Source organism: Trachemys scripta, chromosome 3 (assembly GCF_013100865.1).
Source record: "Trachemys scripta elegans isolate TJP31775 chromosome 3, CAS_Tse_1.0, whole genome shotgun sequence".
Taxonomy (NCBI): Eukaryota; Metazoa; Chordata; order Testudines; family Emydidae; genus Trachemys; species Trachemys scripta.
The window spans coordinates 196,441,990-196,458,464 of record NC_048300.1 but is presented as its reverse complement, the minus strand read 5'-3'; the positions used below and the strand labels follow the sequence as shown (position 1 = coordinate 196,458,464).

At 43.9% G+C, this 16,475-nt stretch overlaps 1 protein-coding gene across 1 annotated transcript in view; it reads right to left on the bottom strand.

Annotated features, from left to right (window-relative positions):
* The window catches only part of FBXO16 (F-box protein 16), a 41,511-nt gene that overhangs the window by 16,301 nt on the left and 8,735 nt on the right, over nt 1-16,475 (bottom strand). The window contains exons 3-6 of the mRNA XM_034766749.1: nt 14,279-14,314; nt 7,412-7,618; nt 5,994-6,158; nt 4,970-5,202 (exon numbers count right to left, since the gene is read on the bottom strand). Coding sequence (XP_034622640.1) covers nt 4,970-5,202; nt 5,994-6,158; nt 7,412-7,618; nt 14,279-14,314 — 641 coding nt within the window. The remainder of the gene's footprint in view (nt 1-4,969; nt 5,203-5,993; nt 6,159-7,411; nt 7,619-14,278; nt 14,315-16,475) is intronic.

The window sequence follows — 16,475 nt, the reverse complement described above, 5'->3', positions numbered from 1 at the left end:
TGTTTATACAACCAGAGAAATCTTCTTCTGTGTGTGTCCTTATGGAGCTGTTATAAAAGCTAATATAATCAATTGGCAGGATGGGAATTTCCTACACTCTGGAACCTGGATGAAGGAATATTGAATCTGGTCGACAGAAAATTTCCCTACATGATTGTACCAAACCTAGTTTCCTAGGACTTCAGAGCAGTCAGTATGCTGTACCCCATGACCACTTGGAACTTCACACCAACAGCAAGGACACAACTAGAGTCACATGAATACTACAAACAATTTTCTGCAAATATTCATGTGGATTATTCAGCAAATTTGCTTTGACTACATTGATTCTCCTTTTATGTTCAGTCTCTGCAAGTAGTCTAGTGAATAATTTCACAGGCAGAATTTTCCCCAGAAACAGCAAATTTTAAGGCTATACTTTCCAATTCTGTCCAGATTCTTATACCACACACATCACCATCATATCTCATCTTACGAACAAATAAAAGCCTAAAAGGAACATTTTGAATTCAAAATCATATGACTTCATGCCAGAAACCTGATTTTAAGAGTTGCACTCATCCATCATGTGACTTGCATATCCTTCAAAACCAACTAACACCGTTCAGATATTGCATATTCACAAGGAACTGCTCACAGACAATCTGAAGACCAAGAACCATTCACAGAATTTATTCGGCACATGACTTTAAATAACAAATTAAGAAAATCAAACTGTTTGCAGACAATTTACGGACCGCCAAGAGGTAAAATCCATCTAAGACGTTATTCATTGTGAAGAATCTGGTCAGCTTTCAACGTTCTGTTGTTCAGGTTCTCCTGGTCCAAAAGCAGAGGCTCCTACCAATTGAGCCAAAGAAGAAGCTTAACTAAGCTGTTAAAAGTATTGAGCCTATGAAACATGGTTGGGCAGTTCTGATTCCATCCAGTAGAGGGGAGTGACAGCACCCATATGAGCCTATTCATTTAAAATACATTATTAAAAAATAAAAGGATTTATGAAGAAATGAAACAGTGACAGCCCAGTCTTCTACTCAGAGTTTATCCATCTGCCTGTCTCTAACAGGTGGTTTAATTTGCACAGCCATGAAAATGATGGATGAGTGCTGGGCTAGCTGTAGAGAGATCTGAGTGACAGGGTGTGATGTCACAATGAATAGGTCCAGTGCAATGGAGTTCCCTTCACACGAGAGCGATCCCTGTTCTGTAAGAAGCTGGGCCTAGGCTGTTGACAGAACAATTACTTCAAGTAATTATTTTCTTATTGGTTAAACGCTCCGGCACAATATGCAATTGTTTTTAGAGCCTGCCTGTGTCCACAAATGATCTGAGTTAGTGTTGGCTTCCAGAGGCCAGAATGAGGGGGCCAGCCTTCATTTCAGCTGACCTGCCATCATGAGAAGTAGCAGGACTCCTTCCTGAGTCACTGGGCCACAGACCTGGCAGGATTCCAGCACTGCACTGGAAGCAGAATTCTTTATCCATGATAAAATGGGAGAGAAAACTGTTGATTTATTGGCAACAAGCTGCACAACACCAGATGCCTTCCAGCAGAACTGTGCAAATGGATTAAAGAAACTCTCCTGTTCCCTCTTCCCAGTCAGAATGGAGTCAGAGAGATTTTGGTTCCAAGTCTCCTATGAAAATGTATCATTTCATCTTTGCAACATTGCTTAATGCCCTAGAATAGACAAAACCACTCTCACTAATATCTGCCCTCGTTTGTACCTAAGTGAAAGACTACCTGGAAGGTTCAGGTAGAAAACAAGACATAGAAAGAATACCTGAGAGATATCATGATGATGACAGATTACACAGACAGATAAGCATCAGTATAAATCACAGCTATAACTCCACCAAGGAGTTTTGATAATACCTTCCAGGCAATCCATAACTCAACTCCTGCCATCCTTTTGTCTCTCTTCCCACTCTTCCTCACTTCTCCCTCTGTCTCCTTCATTCCCGCCTGACTCTGTGCCATCTTCCACCCCACCCCACATGTCCCAATGCCTCTCATTTAACGTGCTCAAAGTTCTATCACCCCTCTCTTTCATGAAGCCCCTTTATGATTGCACTCCAACCAGTGACCCCCATCAGTCCATTTGTTTTTATACAGATTTGTGCCCTCCTGAGCAGACAGCAAGAAGGGCCCCCCAGAAAGCAGCTTGTTTGTTCCCACTGCCTTACCTGGGCCCAGTGACTGAGAATCGAGTGGAGAAATGGAAGCCCGGCAGGACTCCACCATTAATAGCTGTGCCCTCCGGGACACTGATGGGGAAGGAGTGGATTAGTTGAATGTTTCTGCTACAAAGAGTCGCAGTGAAATTGGTTACAATGTTACCATTTAAATGGCAACAGGTTGCTGAATTAAAACCCCCTGTGACGATGAATGGGAGTAGTTCCCACCTCTCTCAAGAACTTTTGTTTCAACCTGTCTGCGGATTCAGGAGGACAGCACAGAATTGGGTCATGGTTAGAAAGTTTTTTTTTCAAACTGTAAAGACTAGAAACATTTTCTTTTCTTAACTCTTAAAAAGGCAGGAGGCCAGATCAATGCAGAAAACAGCCTGGGAGTTTGAGACTTCTGTCTTAGTTTGCTCTCTTACTATGCGACAGCATGCACACTTATGGAGCAATATTAACCATAATCATATGCGAAAACAGAGAGAAGTTACACGGGGACAGAGCAAGGGCTTCATTCACATGCAGATGTGACTTAGACCTCCCCCACAGCACCTGCCCCCTACACCCTGCCTTCCAGGACCAAACCACGCTGCTGACAAATGACAGTTGCATGCTGCTGACATGACCACATGGAGGTTAAAAACAGAGGCTTTACCCAGTGACAGTACCCGGTGCTGGTGTGTCACTTCCTAGGACAATTGGCCTTGAGTGATAAGAAGCTAGGTACGAAGTCTGTATCTATCTGTTGTCCTTATACCTATATTGCAAGCGCTTTGGGGGCGGGAACTGATTTTTTGTTCTGTGTTTGTACAGTGTCTGGTGCAGTGGGGTCCTGGTCCATGCCCAGGGCTATGCTAATACAAACAGTAAATAATAGTAAGCAACTTCGACCCTGTGGGAGTGCCTGGTTTGCTTCCACAATAATTTCCTTGACTGATCAGGGAACAGAATAGCACAACATAGTCTCAGCCAGTCTTCCTGAGCCTAAAGGATGGTGGTCACGATATACAGCCTCAAGGGTGAATAGCTCAGAGAAGGGTCTGCAGCAGTGGATTCTGCCAGTGATCGAGCCAAGGAAAAGAAATAGCTAACTATGGGTTACCCAAGTGAAAAGTCACATTGATACCTAAACCAGCACACCTGTGCTACTGCGTAACCAGAACAGGCATTATGGAGACGACCACGTGGTAAAAATAACTTACAGCTTAAGTGATATTAAAGGGAGATCTTTGATAAACAAGCAAATCTCATGGAATTCATTTCTCTCCTTGAAATAATCCCTGGTAATTACAGCTGGGCTTGGTAGAACATTACACACAAAATAGCACAAATGGTTCACAGGTTCAAACCCTGCCCAGGAGGAATAAATACTCCCTATACTTATTCCACCATTAGCGACTCAGAACCTGCTCCATCTGTGTGAATGTTGTAGACACATCCCTTAGCCTCACTGTGTCTTTAGATTGTAAACCCTTCAAAGCAAGACTGTCTCTTGATTTTGTACAGCACCTAGTATAACATGGTCCTGATCCAGACTGACTAGTGTAAATCCTACCAGAGTATAAATGTTTACTACTACAAATAAAAAATAATAACACCCATCTGTAAGGACAAGTATCTCGGTTAAAGGAGGTTAATAAAGTCTTCAGTCAATTCTACCAAGAAGGATGGGACTGGGCTTTTGAAAGGTGCTAAAGAAAGAGGGTGAAATTGAATGCAGAAAGCTCTTTGAAGCAATGTTAAACCCTAGGACGAGGTGATGCGGATTAAGGATAATGATCCATAATAGGATTTCTCTAGGAGATGGGGAATTTCTGAAATGTCCAGGATGGGTCCATCCAGCATAACTATTTTCAAAAAGAACCAAGACAAGTACATTAGCATTAGCCCATACGGGTACTAGGTAGGACTGAAACTCACAGTGGCTATGCACCTAGGGTGAAATTCACCACTGCAGAGGGCCAACACAAGGTCAATGAACGTTGAGGGTTTAATTGGGACTTACCTGGTTTACCGGACTTTTGTTGGCCCACTGCAGAAGGAGGAATTTCTCCCCAGATGCATAGCTGGGGGTGGGATTCAAGACACTCTTGAGCCTCTTTTCCCAGGAACTGCTGCACAAGGACAGTCCAGTGGTCCAGCTGAGCCATTATTCTTTCTCCAATAATAGCCACTGCTAGATGTGTCAGAAGAAACCATGAAGCTGCCCTAATGCGCTTTGCTGTGAGTTATTATACCATGGGGGAAAGTGTCTTTCTGACCCCAGGAGGTGACCAGATAACGCCCTGAAGCACGAGGACTCATTGCTCCTGTAAGTCTATCCTAGACAGTGTAACTGCAGCTGCTAGTCGTTCTTTTTTAGATACACCTCTACCTCGATAGAACGCTGTCCTCGGGAGCCAAAAAAATCTTACCACATTATAGGTGAAACCGCGTTATATTGAACTTGCTTTGATCCACTGGAGTGCGCAGCCCCGCGGAGCACTGCTTTACCACGTTATATCCAAATTCGTGTTATATCGGGTCGCGTTATATCGAGGTAGCGGTGTATATGCATGTAAATCTCTTTTGAGCCATCATGGTCCCACATCGATAATGTGTTTAGTAGCTTCCCAGCGGTATGTTTATTTTTCTCTGTTAGTGAGAGCTGCACAATCCCTTAAACCTTGCTGCATTATTCAGAAATGCCCCTGAGCAGACACCAATAGCCTCCTTCTTCCTACTAGGGCCAGCTACCTTTACCATGCCACAGAAAATGTAGAAAGGAAGGACGGGAGCGTCTTACGCCTGCCTCACTTGCTCGATCGGATCGTAGTTGTCTAGGTAGTTGAATCGGACAATGTCAGTGGGATGTTTATCCGAGGACCGCCATGGTGGGAGCTCTTTTTTCTCCTTGTCTGTCCTCTTTCCTATCACAGATGCTGATTGGAGAACCGAGGAAAGGGATAGTTTTGTCTCTGGGACGTCTCTTGCTATTGGCTGGACATCGATGACCACAAATTCATCTTTTGGAGGGGTCTAATGGGAGAGAGACGGATGGGGGAAATAAACCTCAGCACCCAGCCACATTCCCACCCATTGGGCATCGTTAGTAATGAATCTCAAAATAAAGAAATTACTATCAGGGAATGCACGGCCTCCCAACTGACAGATCTCCCAGCTTTGGGGGAGGGATACGAGGGTGCTGTCTAATGGTATCTTATGACACGTGGCATCTGGAGACAGAGAGAGAGAGAGAGAGTGAGTCACCATCTCCACACCCAAAGAGCAGGCCAATGTATAGGCATTTTGTTTTTCCCACACCCCAGTCTCCTATAAAGTCTTGGAAGGAATGTAATTAAAATCACTGCCCCCCTCCCCAGAGCTTAGCTGATGGGGGCGGGGATGATGCTGGGATCTCTTCTCTCTCCCTCTGCTGTGGGAAGACCCAAATCAAGGCAGGGAAGGGGAGGAGTGTATTGGGGGGAGGGGCACAGGGCCCAAAATGCAGGAGGGTGAATCTTCACAACATTACCCCAAAGGGCAGGTGGGGGGAACAGGGGGAGGCATTGGGGATGGGAGTCAATGGGACCAATCTTCCCTCCTTGCTAGTAAGAGCTTGACTCGACTCCCCATGAGGATGAGAGAGTGAAGCAGCATATTGCATGGTAATGAATGATATCGAGCACCAAGCAGTAATTTTAAGTAGTGAATCCTCTTTTGGTTTGACAAGTGTGATACTGTCCAGTGAGAGGCAAACCAAAAGAAGCAACTGTGATGCTCAGATATTCTCTGCTTCCATTCCACGTCTTCCAGAGCAACAGAGATACCTTGGGCCTTGTCACATGAAGCTCCTTCACCATCTCAATGTAGTGTTTCTTCCAGATTCCCTGCTCAAAGGGGGTCGGAGAGAAGTTGATGTACCAGCCAAAACGCAGGCACTTAAGCATCCAGAGCTGATCCAGCTCCGTCAAGTACTTCCAGTGCCAGCTCACCTGTGAATGCCAAAGGCGTAACGATTTCAGCTTACACTCTCATGTAACATCAAGCAGACTGCGAGCCCCACCATGTCAACCACTTGCAAGAGTAGATCACAGGTCTTGGAACCCAGCAATGCATTTAATTTAAATGGGCAGGGACTGCTTACTGGGGGTGTAATTCACCCCTATGCAGAAGGCCAGCCCCAGACACTTCTTAAATCCCACTTAAGCCCCACTGGTATGGCCCATGTGCCTGATGCATGCTGAGGCGCGCATGAGACACATGGGCCCCGTTAGAGGGGTGTAAGTGGCATTTACGTGGGGCAGAGGCCTTGCACCAGCTGGCCCTCTGCACTGGGGTGACCCTCAGAGATTACAGGCCAGGAGGGAAGAAACCAGTTTGCCCAAGGAAACATCCCTGCATTGCCACCACGTGAACAGACTCCAGCCTGAACAAATCCTTCAGTATTTTCTATCTTAAAAAAACAAGACCCCCAAGTTGGACTGGCCAGTTCTGAAGGTTTTTCACCAGGGCTGTGTGCTACTATATACTTTCCCGGCATTTACTTTGCACATGGCTTATCTTCAAGCCTGAGGCTAAATGCACCATTAACTTACTTACTCATTAGTGACACTACTGACACTGCTGAGGCCCTCCTTTCTGGGGAAGTCGTTTCCAAAACTATCTTCCTCCTGGCACTGAGCGTCTTATTCAGAAGCTCCACTTTGAGCATTTCTGCTCCCCCGAAGCCAACACACAGCACAATACTTGCATTTCAAAAGATTTTTAAAGCAAGATAAGACAAGACAAGACAAGAGGGCAAGATTTTCAAAAGCAGCTATTTATTTTGGATGCCCAACTTCAGATGCCTTAAAGGGTTTGATTTTCAGAGAGTGCCAAGCCCTCACCTTTGGAAAAATCAGCCCTTTAAGGTGTCATGAGTTGGGCTCCTGAAAATGGAGGCACCCAAAAATCACTAGTCACTTTTGAAAATCTTGGCCACAATGTTTACACGGTCTTAAATCCTAGAATCATTGAAATAGAGATCATCTAGCCCATTCCTCCATGGTCTTGCAACAATTCTGTGCACTAGATTATATGGCCAAATAATTCCCTCTACATTGGCACTTATAAAGAGTCTCTTGCACTGTTATGAAGGCCACTGGCACAAGTATATTGTAAAAATCAGGTGCTTCCTTACAGGTCCTCTCAAGTCTCAACTAACTTGAAAGTAGCTTTTACGTTCCAGATACGTGCTGCTTTTTACCTGTGCACATCGACAGAGACTCCTGGGGTCCAGGAAAGAAAAAATGTATAAAGACAACACTCTGGGAAGCTTTGTGGTGAAATCCAGGGCTTCAACTGGAACTCGGTCCTGCAACTGCTTAGAACAGAATTTCTGCTGCGCCAGGGAGCAGCGTTCCAACAAATCTAGCAGGATCCTTCGCCTCTGACCATCTGTCCACTTGTCAAACTGAAAAAGGGAAATGCAGGTTTTGTGGCACCAGAGATACAGCTTTTTAAAAATAAGATTAATATTCAAGGCAAGGTAAACGCAAGTACATATGCCATCACTTCTGGTGAATCATTCCAGGGCAAAGGATGTGGAAATCACAGACAAATGTAAAGGCTAAATGAAAAGAAACTGCAAATGCATGCAACATGTGACTTAACGTCTTTAAAGATCCATTTTCCAGGGCACAAATCTGGAAATACTTGTGTGTGTAAGGCTCTTTATTCCCAACAGTAGTCCTGGCTGTTGACTTCCATTGGACTATTCACGGAAGTAAAAACATTCATGTATATAGTGTTTAAAGCCACAGGACACCTCTGTGCAGTAGAAAAATACTATTATGCCCATTTTAGCTAAGGGGAACTGAAACATAGAGAGACTAAGCCCAGATCCTCAAAGGTATTCAGGCTGTTAACTTCCACTGAAATCAGTGGCCTAAACAAGGTCACATAGAAATTCTGTGAGGGAGCAGGGACTTGAACCCACATCTTCAGCTAGGACCCTAACCTCCAGCCTGCCTCTCCTTAGCACCTCCAAGACAACATGCCTGTGACAGATGTGTACGGAGAGGGTTAAAAAGTTCTGGCCTTACCTGTGGGAACACAAGCACATTTAGGTAATCAATCTATCACAAATTCATTGGTACAGAGAGCAGTAAAGTGAGACAGTCCATAAGCAGAGCTGGGCTAGGGACGTGTAGACAGGATTAGTGCAGCGACAGCCATGAAGTAGGTTTTTTTTTTTGTAAGCGGTAAAAGATGGAAAGGGACAGCATAGCAGGAACTTCCTGCTGGGAATGACTCAGTCACAGGCAATCCTTGCACTTCATGTCAGAAAATTCAAGGTCAGCCCTGCCCCATACAAAAGGACAGCAAAAAGTGCCAAATGTTAGAAAACATGTAAGAAGACCATTCCACAAACAGTTGGGACCAATGGGAATCCCATGGGAGCTTGTAATCATTAGAAATGCAGTATTTAAAGATGGTATTCTAGGGCTGAAATGCTTCTTACCAGATTTTAAACTGATTACTATTCAATCCTGTTCCCTATCAGCAGAAATAACACCTGTTCTCCATGCATCTGAAGAAGTGAGGATTTTTACCCATGAAAGCTGATGCCCAAATAAATCTGTTAGTTTTTAAGGTGCCACTGGACTCCTACCTGTTCTCCAAATCAGCTCACTGAGAATGAAGCTTTCTGAGTTGTCTTTGGGGTGCTGCTTGCCCTATTATGTTCTTAAACTTTTCCAGCACTGAGGACATATTCTCTATTGGCCAAACCCTGAGGTCTTTACTTGCTTTACTTAACTTCAATGGGAATTTGAAGTTCTCACTTAAAGGTGATCTCAAGGAAATAAATAATAGGTTTGTTCCCTTGCGATGGATAAGAAAGACTTAACTTACTGTTTTTTTTTTTCAGCTGGATTTTTATATTAGAAATTCTACCCTGTTTTTCTTGGAAGATTCTATGGATACCTGGAGAACTGGTGGGATTATGATAATAGAGACACATGCAGATGAAACCTGATTAATTTAGAAGGAAAACAATTTATTTTCAGACTGTTTAAAACTGTTGTTTGATTGTTTTTAAGATTTATTTAATTCACTTATGTGAGAATCAGAAAAGATGCCTTTGTTAAAGATTCAATCAGCCTACTCCTTCTCACAAACACATCTCTAAGATCTCCAACAAGTCCTCCTGTAGAACCAGAAAAGGACAGAACTGGAATTCCTGACAGCTCCAAAATAAGGTACAAAACAAGAAGAAAAAGTGCCCAAACTTTAAGGCTTTTTTATTCATCATAAAGAAGCAAAGCAGGTAACCAACCCATTTCCCCCTCTTTGCATATTACATTAACTCTAGTGAGATTTTGCCAGAGTACTAAGTAAAAAGTGAAGAGACACCTCACAATTTGCTCCTATAAAAACATGTTCACTGAGATGATAAAACTGTCAGTCAATGACAATTCCCAATTTTCTATTCAATATAAATAATAAAGACAAAGAGCTAACTAGTTTACTGTCTTCCACACCAGCAGCTTGGTTTGAAGTGATTGGAACAAATTTAGCTCATTCTTTAATGGATCAGGAAGTTTGCTCCTAATTCACTCTTTACGTTCTCTCATAATTTTGGAATAAAGTATAACTTCAGTATCCCCAGTTGTCCTAACTGTTTTGTTGATGGATTTGCCAGCAGACTTCTGTACTTGCATTTTAAATGGATGCTGTCCTGAAATTAATGCAATATGGTCAGCCGCACAGGAAGCACACAGCTTCTTTTCCAAGGTGATATATTCAGCAGCAGCAAAGCAGTTAAGCATGCATAATTTGTCCCTTTTTTCAGTATTAACCATAAAAGAATGACACAACCCTTACCCTTGTTTACCTTCCGCCACAGCTCCTCCTCTTGCATTTGATTACATTAACCCAACCAGTTTAACTGGATTAGTCTTTGCAAGGTGCTGCACCTTCTCTATTGCTCTAATGCTAAATATTTTCCCCTTTCTTGTGTCTTCTTCCAAGCACATGAGAACAAGGACTCCACTAGGACTATGTGATATAAAATTATTTTGGGTGTTGCACTAGTGAACATACGGCTCTCTGTCTGTAATTCTGCACATATACAATACCACAGCACGTCAATAGCGACAGCACCAAGGAGGACCTTCAGGACCGAAACAGAAGGGTCTCTCTCTCTCTACCACTTGAGCTGAAGGAGAGCTCCTTGCAAGTAGCAAGCTGTTACAGTTCCTCAGGCTAACCATGAGAGGCAGACATGATCGCATGCACATGACATACTAGCTCACAGGAGTTAGAACAGTGATACATAAACTGAGGCTCGGGAGTCACAAGTGGTTCTTTAATGCACCTCCTGCGTCTCTTTGCAGCACATGATAGTAAAACATTGTGTGATTTAATTATTAATCAATCCAAGTCAGTAACCAATCAGGATGTTTTTACTATGTTATTAACCAGTTGTAGAATACTTGGTCAGTCATTTTGCTGTGAGAATCATAGGCACCGACTTCACCTCTTTCCCATGGGTGCTTGACTCCCCATCTGCCCCCAGCCCCGCCCCTGCCCCGCCTCTTCCCACCCCTTCCCCAAAGTCCCCGCCCGAACTGCCTCTTCCCTGCCAATATTCCATCTCCTTCCCCAAATACCCGCCCCGGCCCCGCCTCTTCCCCGTCTCCTCCACTGAGCAAGCCATGTTCCCGCTCCTCCCCCTCCTTCCTGGAGCGTGCTAACACTGCCATATAGATGTTTGGCAGCGGCCGGGCAGAAAACGCTGGGAGGTAGGTGGAGGAGCAGAGACACGGCGTGCTCATACGAGGCGGAGGAGGAGGAGAAGAAGGTGGGGCAGGGAGTGAGGGGAGCTTGGCTGCCAGTGGGTGCAGAGCACCCACTAATTTTTCCCCGTGGGTGCTCTTTTTTCCCGTGGGTGCTCCAGCCATGGAGCACCCACAGAGTCAGAGCCTATGGTGAGAATAATTATATATCTATGAGCGTGTGTGTGTGTAAATGAAACAATAAATTCACACTACTGCGGCTTTTTGGGTAATGCTGATTGCTAATTTCATTCCTGAACCACTGAGGTCTGAGTATCACTGAGTTAGAATCACATGCATCCAGGCACTCAAACCTAGGACTGGATTCTGCAGCCACTATGTCACATTCTAGCAGAGACAAACTCTCTCATCTCCTGTGCCAATCACCCCCACTCAACCCCACTGTAAAGACTCTTTGGCCTGGTCCACACTAACCCCCCACTTCGAACTAAGATACGCAACTTCAGCTACGTGAATAACGTAGCTGAAGTCGAAGTACCTTAGTTCGAACTTACCGCAGGTCCAGACGCGGCAGGCAGGCTCCCCCATAGACTCCGCGTACTCCTCTCACGGAGCAGGAGTACCGGCGTCGACGGCGAGCACTTCTGGGATCGATCCGGGATCGATTTATCGCGTCTAAACAAGACGCGATAAATCAAACCCAGAAGATCGATTGCTTACCGCCGGACCTGGAGGTAAGTATAGATGTACCCATAGACTGTAAGGCCAGAAGGGACCATCATGATCATCTAGTCTAAACTGCACATTGCAGGCCACAGAACCTCACCCACCCACTCCTGTAATAGACCCCTTAACCTCTGGCTGAGTTACTGACATCCTCAAATCATGATTTAAAGAGTTCAGGTTTCAGAGAATCCACCATTTACACTAGTTTGAACCTGCAAGTGACCTGTGCCTCATGCCGCAGATAAAACCCGGGGTCTCTGCCAATCTGACCTGGGGGAAAATTCCTTCCCAACCCGAAATATGGCAATCAGTTAGACCCTAAGCATGTGGGCAAGACCCACAGCCTGACACTACAGAGAATCCTTTTTTGGTCATTCAGAATCCTCCCCATCTACTCTCCCATCACCGGCCATTGGGGATATTTGCTTTTAATTGCAGTGTAAGCCTACCTTGAGAGGGGGGACAAAAGTGGCTTTTTGAATTCTGGAGGTGGCTGGGGACGATTGCTATGCTATCCATACTTCCCATGGAGCTGTCCAGCAGCATGGAATAATCAGAGCCCAGTGCATTCTGGCCATGTCTCCTCCCAAACCCAAAGTGCTCCAGCCATGCCGCTCACATGTCCTTATGCCATGAGCAGAGCAAGGGGTGGCCTACGTTTTTGTGTTTTACACTCACTTTTCACAGGTGTAAATATTGTTGAAAGGTGCAAGGCAGTGCAGAATCAAGACCAAACGAACTAAGCACATAAGCAAAGTTACTAACGTACCATTTGCAGTGTCAGATCCTTAACCTTTCAGAAGATTGCATTGCATTTTGGGAGAAGGGGGCTTTAGTTTTTCAACTTTTACAGCCCGTGGCTAGTAACATACGTGCTAAACCGTTTGTATTTTTCCTTTCAGATTTTCTGGGAACATTTTAAAACAGAAACTGCAATTTTCAAAATTCAATTTTTGTGTTTGGCAGTTGTTGAGCTCTGGTGCAAACAAGTATTTTTGTACAATCAGAACTTAATTATTTTATTTCCTGAAACTGGAGTACATTCTTTATTATCTAAACATACATGTGCCAAACAGCTACACAAGGCACGTTTCCTGTAATTGTGAACAGTCACAATGAACTTAAATACAAAATATTTGTCTTTAACAGACCAGTTTATTCACAAAAGTTTTTAACACCTGTGACCTTTTAGACTTATATAGCTACACTACTCAAACAGTGCTCTTACGCTAGAATTGGGGATCACAACACAGTGGAGATAAGCATCATCGTTTTTATACTTTTATTTGACTTGTATATCTATGGGGGCCACATACCCAACACCTATTCTTCTGGCTACATTTTGAAAAAGTGTTGAATGCAGCTCAACCATGCAGTTACCAAGAAGATGACAAATATACATAGCTGAATTCATTCTCACTAAATGCTTCTTTCTTGTGTGTTTATTTCTGTTCATCTGGCACAGGATGAACGTTACAGGTGCTCTCCCAGAACTGTTCCATTCATTTGATTTTCCCTTACAGGACAGGAAGGGTTCTCCAATGGTTAGAGTGCTAGTGTGGGACTTGGGGAGAGTCGGGTTCAGTTACCTTCTCTGCTACAGACTCTGTGTGACCTTGGGAAACTCATTTAGTCTCTCTGTGCCTCAGTTCCACATCTGTAAAATGGGGATCATAGCACTACCCTGCCTCACCAGCATCTTGTGAAGATAACACTAAAAGACTGAGAGGTACTCAGGTAACATGGCCATATAACTATCATGGATAAATCACACTTATTATATATCTATTTCCAGTGTTAGAAAGCCTTCCTGGCCTTTTATAGCACTATCTAAACATCAGTAAGGCTACGTTTTAATCACAGATACTTTTAGTAAAAGTCATGGTCAGGTCACAGGCAGTAAACAAAAACAAAAGTAAACACAGGAACCATGGCCAATGGGAGCTGTGGAGGCGGTGCCTGCAGGCGGAGGCAGCACGCAAAGCCACCTGGCCACGCCTCCGCCTACGAGCTGAGCAAGGGGGATGTTGCCGCTTCCGGGGAGCCCCCGCAGGTAAGCGCCATCCAGAGCCCGCCTCACCCTATCCCGTGTCCCAACCCCCTGCCGCTTCCCACACCCAAACTCTGCTGCTGGTGGGGGATAAGGGCACGGTGGCCCGAGATTGCCCCAGCAGAAGCTGGTGCGACTGGCACAGGGACTGCCTGAGCTGCCCCTGAGCCAGGCGTACTGGCCGCTGCAGAAGTCATGGAGGTCATAGAAAGTCACAGAATCCATGACTTCCATGAAACTCGCAGCCTTAAACATCAAACATCTTTGCTGAAGATTTCTTCATAAACTTTTCTTTGGGCTTCCCATCCCATTACAAATCATTCTAAATACCGGGCCAGATTTCTCAAATTCATGACCCCTCCGAAGTTATGCCAGGAATGAATTAGCCGCTTTATGTTTCACCTGAGGTTCAACAGTACACTCTGTCCATTTCTGACACTTATACCCTGAAAATTAGTCTCATTGTTTGAAAAGTGAAATGTGTTTAAAATTCACATCCCAGTCATCTCTTCCTTAGTTCTGAAACCAACACATACATTTAAAGAGAAAACCTCACCCATTTTCCAAGCAAGGCTCTTCTTTCTTCAAATACCTGTTTAAAAAAAAAAAACAACAACACAGAAACAAATAAAATAGAACACATAGAGGAGATTCAGTATGTCTCAGGGAAAAAACTCCAGCTTGAAAAAGAATCTACATATCCTGTAAAACATGAGTCCTCGGTGCCGCCATCTGGTCCTTGCAGGGAAATTCTTACACCGATATGGAGTCCACAGAAGTCAATAGGATCCACATGGGTCCACCTATTCCATTCACACTGATCAGGGCCTTAAAGGGTTCATTTGACAGTTATACCCTTTATTCATAGGAGGGCTTGTTTTTTTTAGTGAATACAGCGCTCCCGAGAAGCTCCTGTCTGAAGAGACTACCACTCAGAGGCACAATTAGTGCCAAGTGTAGTGGTGGTTTTGTGATGTGGGCACTTATCCACTAGGACACAGACTGAAAGCATCAGACTCTTGCCTTCATCACTCAGGAGAGTGCACTGGGAAGCATAGAATACAGTAGCTATTCTGTCATAAGGATCAAAGGGGAGACGCTCATTCACTCAACTCACAAGTGCACATTGAAACAGTTACTAACCATAACTAGGAAAATATTATTCATCATTGCAAACTCCAAACATGTTGTTTTGGCAGCCAGCAAGAAAGACTCCTGCAGAGAAAGACAATATCAGTGCTGCCATTTGGTACAGTCCAACTGTCAACCCTATCTCTGACTCTCTCAGCAGGGGTGGAAAAATGACATTTATTTTCTTTGCATGTTTCCATTTATTATTTGTTTTGTTTTATTTGCATGAGGCACTTGGCAATATAAGAGGCCCTCTAGTAAGCCTTTTATTGGCTCAACTTTGAAAACATTTGCCACAAGAAAATGATATATAGTCAAAGATCTAAGTTTTGGTTTGGAAAATTTAAGTGAAACAGGGGAGTTATTTCATAGCTGAAAGCAATGTTAATGGCCTCTGATCAAAGAAAGATACCGTGTTTGCTTTCAGTACTCTTAGGAATACAGCTGAGCCAATTCTGCCAAGAAGCTCTGCTTACTCCAGGCATCTGGAAACAAATTACCAGAAATCAGTATAATTGTCCCCTGGCTTCTCCTCCTCTTCCACATCAGGTTTGAGCTTCTTGTCCTCTCTTTCAAGGCTTTGCAAGACTCTGCTTTATCTTTACTCTGATCTTCTCCAACTCCTGTCCCTCACTGCCTTCTTTACTACAAGTCACCATCCTAAGCATCTCTTTTCTCTTCTCCAATCTCTTTCTACTTTACCTCTCGAGGTTCCTTCCAGCACCACATTTCTATGATTCTATCATCAGGACTTCTACTCTGCCCCTCAGGACTCAAAGTTCCTTTCTCTTCTCACTCTGATCCCTTTTAAAAGTGCAGAAGATCAGAAAAATGACTACATAAAAATGGCACTTTCTCTTTTGACAGATCTGCTCCCTGTGTGTACGGAGAGTAGTATCTGTTAGTTTTAGTGGTCATAAATATATTTTTTCTATTTTTCCTCCTGTCAGCCCTGCAGAACCAGCAGAGGTATGGGAAAGCAGATTATATTCTGGAACGTTCTCAAGGGAATTCTTAACTAAATTCTGATGAAAGAATATTACTGGTGATGATGTGTCTGAAGGCCCAGCTGCACTTGTCCCAGCTATAGCTGGTAGGGTTTGAAATTAGTGAAAAAATTATTTTTACTCGTAAACTGGGCACCTCCTTAAGACTTCTAACATACCCTTGGCGGGAATCTCAGCAGAGTGGCCACGCACCACGAACCTCTCTGGTCCAAGATGAAGCACATTGACCATTTGGTGAAGCCTGCACTGCCCTGTCTGTCCTGTACTTGTTCTGTGGCTCAACTGAAGACTTCAGTCCCTAAGGATATCAGTCCAGCACCTTAAACAATTCAAAGACATTTGTAGTTTTAAAGTAACCCAAGTGGCAAGAAAATAGAAGAAAAGACACGGGGAATTCTATTTTGAAAGTTTATGCACAATACAGCATAAATTAATATTACTGGGCTAAATCCTCAAGTCTTTAAACAATTATTACTGATTCCTTACTCAGGCAAAACTCCCAGTGACTTCCATGAGATAAAGGACTTGAAGATTTGGTTCATCCGCAGTAGAAAAATCTACCTTTAAATAATAGGATGGATTCTAACTATGGGACTAGATCATTCTTGACTGACT